The sequence below is a fragment of the Capsicum annuum genome, chromosome 8 (genome assembly GCF_002878395.1).
Source record: "Capsicum annuum cultivar UCD-10X-F1 chromosome 8, UCD10Xv1.1, whole genome shotgun sequence".
NCBI classification, from domain to species: domain Eukaryota; kingdom Viridiplantae; phylum Streptophyta; class Magnoliopsida; order Solanales; family Solanaceae; genus Capsicum; species Capsicum annuum.
The window spans coordinates 4,315,682-4,322,515 of record NC_061118.1 but is presented as its reverse complement, the minus strand read 5'-3'; the positions used below and the strand labels follow the sequence as shown (position 1 = coordinate 4,322,515).

Here is a 6,834-nt window from a genome sequence, read left to right as displayed (position 1 = left end):
TTGTGTGTAGTGAATTATGTTCTTGATTAGTTTTGTGTTTAGTGAATTATGTTCTTTGATTAGTGTTGTGTGTACTGTGTAGTGAATTATGTTCTTGATTACTTTTGTGTGTAGTGAATTATGTTCTTGATTAATTTGTGTTTAGTGAATGGTGTTCTTGATTAGTGTTGTGTTTGGTGAATTATGTCTTTAGTGAGTTATGTTTTTGATTAGTGTTGTGTTTAGTGAATTATGTTCTTGATTAGTGTTGTGTTTAGTGAATTATGTTCTTGATTAGTGTTGTGTTTAGTGAATTATGTTCTTGATTTGTCATGTGTTTGATGATGTAGAAGTGTTTTTTGGGGTGTTTGGGGGTGGGTTGGGGGGTTGGGGGCGTGGGTTCGGGATTTGAAGCTTATGGGTTTAAGAATATTAGTCCTTCTAATTTAGTAGGTGGAGGTAAGAGGTAAGGTCTGTGTACACGACATTGTTCCCTAGACCCTACTTGTGAGATTACACTGTGTATGTTGTTGTATTTTTTAAGACTTTTAAAGATAAATATAGAGTTTGGACCGAAAATACCGGGGTGTGTCAAGCCTCGTCTAGCTCCGCCCGTGGATGGAGGGAGGGTGGGAGGATGGGGTTTAATCACGGTTCTTGACTTTGTTGATCAACAATGATCAAATAAGGCAGAGCCGGGGTTTGAAACTTATAAGTTTTAGGATTTAACGATTGCAATAAAGATTGAATTTTTAAGGGGTACATGGACTCAAAATTTATCATTAAGGCTAATAACCCATCAATCATTTTTTTCAGCAGGTCGATGTGGAGATTTTGAATCTCTTAAAATAATTATCAAGAATGAAGGGTTGATTTTTGTCTTCTTTATTGAGTTTACAGAATGATGGTAGGGGTGGGAGACGCACAACCGGGATTTGAAGTTTATATAGTTAGGATTTTAATAATTAGTACCAAAAATACTGGGTTGAACCAAACATTTAAGCTATAGTCTAAGCTTCGCCCATCTAAGCAGCCGGGATTTGAAGTCATAGGTTTAGTTTTTTAGTCCTTTTAATTTAGCAGGTTCTAAGCTAATATGGTGTACCAAAAATACTGGGTTCGGTCAAACATATAAGCTATAGTCTAGCTTCACCCTTGGGTGGAGGGCCGGTGTAGGTTTGATCATGATTCTTGACTTTGGCGATCAACTATGCTCAAATAGGGTAATGGATATGATAAGGTGAATTTAACAGAAATCTTGAAGCAAAACCATGGATTTTAAGTTTAGGCTTTGATGCTAGCTTGTATAATACGTAAATATAGAGTTTGGACAAAAAATATTGAGTTCGACCAAAACTGTAAGCTATAGTCTTGCTCCGCCCATGGGTGGCGGGATGGGGTTTAATCACGATTCTTGATTTGCTTATCAGCTATGCTCAAATAGGGTAATGGGTATGATAAGGTATTTAACAGAAATATAGAAGGCTTACAGGTTTAACGTGATTAGAAGCTTATAGGTTTAGGGTTTTAGTACTTTTAATTTAGTAGGTTCTTGTTAGGCTCAAGATGGTTCTTTATCATGGTATCAAAATCACATCCATCTCAATTTATCGTTTTCGATGTTGCCCCCCCTTCCCCCGATCTTATATTATTCACGTTGGATGTGCAGTCCTGGGCTTGCGGGAGTGTTGGAGTCCCACATGTTCATTTAGGGATAGGAAAGTCTCTTATATGGTCTTGGGCAATCTTCCTCCTCGCTATAGCTTTTGGGATTGAGTTACGCCCATGATCCATTTATTTATCAAAATTAATAATTTGTACATATTGAATGAATTTCTTAAGACAAATACACTATTTGGACCAAAAATATCTTTTTCTCAAAAGGAAAAAAAAAAAGGTTTGGACCAAAAATACTAGGTTCAGCCAAACTTGTAAGCTATAATTTAGCTCCGCCCCTGGGTGGGTGAGGGGATGGGGTTTAATCATTTAGGAGAGTAGTTATCTAGGCAGCCTCAACCCGGAGCACTAAGCTCCTGCTATGTGCAAGGAAGGGCCAGACCGCAAGGATCTATTGTACGTAGTCTTACCCTGCACTTCTACGAAAGGACAGCTCGAGCCTTTGACCTCCTGGTCACATGACAACAATTATACCAACTACACCAAGGCTCCCCTGCGGGAGAGTATTTATCAAAAAGCGAAAAACAGCGTGTGTTTAGTTTGTAGAACTTCACGTAGTTTCTAGTTGCCTACTTCAGTTTCAAATTTTCAATCATGTTTCATTGGGCTTGTGACAAGCTAGACCAACTTCTCTCTTCTGAGACCATAGACAATCCAAGTATCGGATCGAGGTGCTTGTGATATTTTTTGTGCTTTGTTTTTCGTGTTTCTATTACTGATCAATCTATCAACTAATCCTCAATCTCAAACTACTTGCGTCTACCTTATTGCGGTAATCGGTAGTAGGACTTATTTTTCCATTATTGTTCCTTACTTTGAGAATTTAGCGAGAGCTAGCGAGAAGTACCTGATATGCTTGATTGTAAATTCTTACGCCTTGGTCTTGCGTACCTTATTAGTCCCATGTTTGTATAATTTGGAGGATGTTTGACCGTATAACACATATGCTGTCATTCAGGTATTGTGAGGGAACTTTTGGCCATGTGGCCTGGACTTTGTAAAGTATGCAACTCGTCGAATACAAGCCCTCTTTATTCAGCTGCCGTCAAGGGACATTTGGATGTGGTGAATGCCATTTTAGATGCAGATGTGAGCTCCATACGAATTGTTAGGAAGAACGGGAAAACTGCGCTACACACAACTGCTAGGTATGGCCTTCTGGATATTGTAAAAGCACTTATAGAGCGAGATCCGGATATTATATCGATCAAAGATAAAAAGGGTCAAACCGCACTTCATATGGCTGTTAAGGGTCAGGATACCTCTGTAGTAGAGGAAATGTTGGATACCGACAACTCAATATTGAATGAGCGTGACAAGAAGGGCAACACAGCTCTGCATATAGCCACACGGAAATGTCGCCCCCAGGTATCTTTTCATTTATTTTCGAAAAGTTATAGCACGACACTATGTTGCTCCGACTCTTCGAAAAGGTCAACCGGTGCGTGTCAGATTCTCAAAAGTAGTGTATTTTTGGTGAATCCAACACGGATGCAGCACCGGAAGTGAAGAGTCACTTGCTATTCTGAATACATCAAAGATTTGCTATCATTTCTAGATCATGAAGTCGAGGGTTATATTTATTTAGCACTCAAGTTCGTGAACATGCATTTTCTTCATTCCGAAAGGAGGTTTATGCAAGACAGATTCCCCGGAGAATGATTTATTATTAAAAGAGGAAAATATTACCCGTTGCGACATTGTATTAGATGACTGTTACAAGGACCTTTATTGATCAGGCTTAGGATAGAAATAATGCATAGGTAGAGAAACAATCTAGTATCGGGAATGGTTGTAGTTATAAACGGAGGACAAAAAGTGAAAAAAAGAAAATAAATGAGAGCAACATGTTTTAGTGAAGGGCTACTAAGACCTTCATTTACATTGTTACACACGCAAAGCACGTCGAAATAAGATTTTGTTCTTCAATAGACACATATTAGAACCATAAAACTTTCCCTACCAATGTGGTATCCATGTCATGGAATTCGAGAGTCCACAACAACAACAACAAACCCAGTATATTCCCACATAATGGGATCTGGGGAGGGTAAAATGTACGCAGTCCATACAACTACCCCCGAGGGAGTAGAGAGTCCAAGTAATTATATTTATTTTATAATATTTCTTCTGCCACATCAAGTATGCGAAGTTTTCTAGTGTTCAACCTAACAAGAAAACTATTGTAAGTTCAAACTATCGTACTTACATACTACATAAGTCAGTGCCCCTAACACCACATTTGCAACAGATGAAGTAATAGAGTTTTTTCATATGTCCGTTTAATCATCCAGTTCTCCTTCTTAACTGAAAGCATATAATTTCTCCGTTAGCAATTACTCTGTAACTTCACAAAAAGCAGCAGACTTTTCAAGAAGCCCAGCATTTCTTTATCAGGCAAGAGGTTCAATCTTTTTTTGTTTTCGATAAAGGTAAAGTCAGGCAAGAGGTCCAATCTTCTCTGGCCCTTTATTATGTTAAGGTGGAGTTCCCATTTCCAATTTGCTGTATTTGGATCTAATTAGTAATTATTATATCTTATTATGCTTGATCCGTCTCTCTACCTTCACGAGGTAGGGTTTAGGTCTGCGGATACTCTACTCTCCCAGGATCCCACTTGTGAGATTACACTTGTGAGATTACACTGGGTATGTTGTTGTTGAATCAAATGAATGTAATATAGCTGTAATTACTTTGTATGGATTCTCCGAAACGCACTAAAGTTTGGAGACAACTGCACATACCCGTAGGATACCTACATGAACCCGAATCACAAATGTATCCACAGTTGAGTCTAGATAACATCGTTTTGGAACACAATAATAAGACAGTCTCTAAAGCTCCCACGGTATTTTGGTCTCTTTTGGGACCTTTGGTAGGAATCAGAAGCATTTCATACTAACAGGATGAGAGACGAAATAGAAATTATTCAACAACGTACCAGTGTAATCCCATGAGAGGGGTGTGAGGAGGTTGGAGAGTACATGGACCTACTCCCCACGCCCCACGCCCCACCCCCACCCTACCTTGGGTGGTAGAGAGGCTATTTCTGATAGACTCTCGGCTCAAGGAAAAAGAAATAGTGGAAGTAAAGAGCCATAACAAAATACTATAGGAAGTGTGACAAGGCATTCTTGAAAAAGGAACAGTAACTACAATAAATAATACAATAACGGAGTGCATGAGACCACAAGATTAGTACTGCAGCTACTAGCCTGGACGGATAAGCGAGACAACGTTCAACAACCTACTAACCTTCTACCCTACTCCGTGGCCTCCACACCCTCCATCTAAGATTATGACGAGAATTTTGAAATATAGTTTCATCATAAAAAAAAAACATCAAGTTACTTAGTTGAGAAGAAACTCAAAACGTCCTGACTCTTGAGAGAATTGGGAAAGGCAAACTAAAAATCTGGAACTCCTTTCACTCAACAATATGGCGGACTATCGAGAAGGAGATACTGTAAAGGCGCACCAGACTGAATTGAGTGGCAATTGATAGTTTTCTATTTTTCTCTAAGAAATTGAGTGGTGGCATATACTTTACCACTTTGCATTTACCAATTATGCATCGTACGTCCTGCATTACTTATGTATTTTTGTCTGAGAAGTTGTATTTTCCCACCGTTGTTGGTTTCTATTTTTCATATCCTCATGATGCGTCTTTGTTTCAGATTGTGAGCCTTCTGCTCACTTACACCTCTCTTGACGTCAATGCAATTAATAATCAAAAGGAAACCGCAATGGACTTGGCAGACAAGCTGCAATATGGAGTTTCAGCTTTGTTAATTAAGGAAGGTCTAACTGAGGCTGGTGCAAAACATGCCAGATTTGTCAGTCAATTTGATGAAGCATCAGAACTTAAGAGGACCGTAAGTGACATTAAGCATGAGGTGCAATCCCAGCTTATACAAAATGAAAAGACTCGAAGGCGTGTTTCTGGTATTGCCAAAGAACTTCGGAAGATTCATAGAGAAGGTGTTCAGAATACCATTAACTCTGTGACTGTCGTTGCTGTTTTGTTTGCGTCTATTGCTTTTCTTGCTATATTCAGCCTGCCAGGCCAATATTTGGAGGCTGGACCCGAAGTGGGAAAGGCCAGAATCGCTGATACTGTTGCGTTTCGCGTCTTCTGCCTCCTGAATGCTACTTCTCTCTTTATATCTCTCGCTGTCGTTGTTGTTCAGATTACTCTGGTCGCGTGGGATACTAGAGCGCAGAAACAAATCGTCTCTGTCGTGAACAAGTTGATGTGGGCAGCCTGCGTTAGTACCTGTGGAGCATTCCTAGCTGTTGGTTTTGTTGTTGTAGGGAGGAAAAGCTCGTGGATGGCAATCACTATTACCGTGCTTGGTGCACCTATTCTCATTGGAACTCTCGTTAGCTTGTGCTACTTTGTTTTCCGACGGCATTTTGGAATATGTGGTAGCGATTCTCAAAGGCGTATCAAAAGAGCAAGTGGGAGCAACTCTTTTTCATGGTCGTACTCAGCTAATATCTCCGATATGGATGACTACAACTCCGACGAGAAAATCTATGCTCTGTGAGACACATTGCAATATTTGTACGATACCTCCCTTCCGCGTATCAGGTATGCCGTTGAACCTTATGCTTGTTACCGATAACCTGAGTGATGTTGAACGAGATACACATGCATCAGGTGCACATTTTCAACACCATGCATGATGAACTGACAAAATCCGGAGCTCATCCAGTTAGTTGTATAGTTTTCGCGTTGCATCAGTCATCGGAATGTACATTTATACGCATAGTTTGTATCTTAATAAACACTTTTCGCCTCGTGTACTACCCCGTTGATGTATAATTATAATCTGAGGGCTGTACATACTAGTGTAGGACTTTGTAAGTTATTGGATGGAGCATTGCTAAAGAAATCCACATAAAAAGCTTTTTGAATCTTTACTTTCTGGTATGTTTCATAGCCTCGTTCGCCTTTTGCGCTTCAGTTAGATCGGTACTCGATGGAATAATTGAGGTGCGTGCAAGTTGGCTCAGACGTCACCTTTTGCAAAAATGAAAAAGAAAATAAGTTATTGTAACTCTTCAAGATGTCCATGTCTCCCTTAGCTTTAGCTTGAGCCTCGTTCGCCTTTAGTACTTACGCTAGATTTTCTATGTACGATAAGAGGTGTTGTAGTTACTCAAACGGAATAA

At 39.6% G+C, this 6,834-nt stretch overlaps 1 protein-coding gene across 2 annotated transcripts in view; it reads left to right on the top strand.

The window, feature by feature from the left end:
- The window catches only part of LOC107838755 (ankyrin repeat-containing protein At2g01680), an 11,264-nt gene extending 4,682 nt beyond the window's left edge, over positions 1-6,582 (top strand). The window contains exons 2-4 of one of the 2 annotated variants that reach the window (XM_016681945.2): positions 2,615-3,024; positions 5,334-6,250; positions 6,320-6,582. In XM_016681945.2, the coding sequence (XP_016537431.1) occupies positions 2,615-3,024; positions 5,334-6,206 (1,283 nt within the window). In that variant the 3' untranslated portion in view covers positions 6,207-6,250; positions 6,320-6,582. Of the gene's footprint in view, positions 1-2,614; positions 3,025-5,333 lie in introns of both variants that reach the window. The other variant, XM_016681944.2, reaches the window with a different exon arrangement.
- The last annotated feature ends 252 nt before the right edge of the window (positions 6,583-6,834 follow it).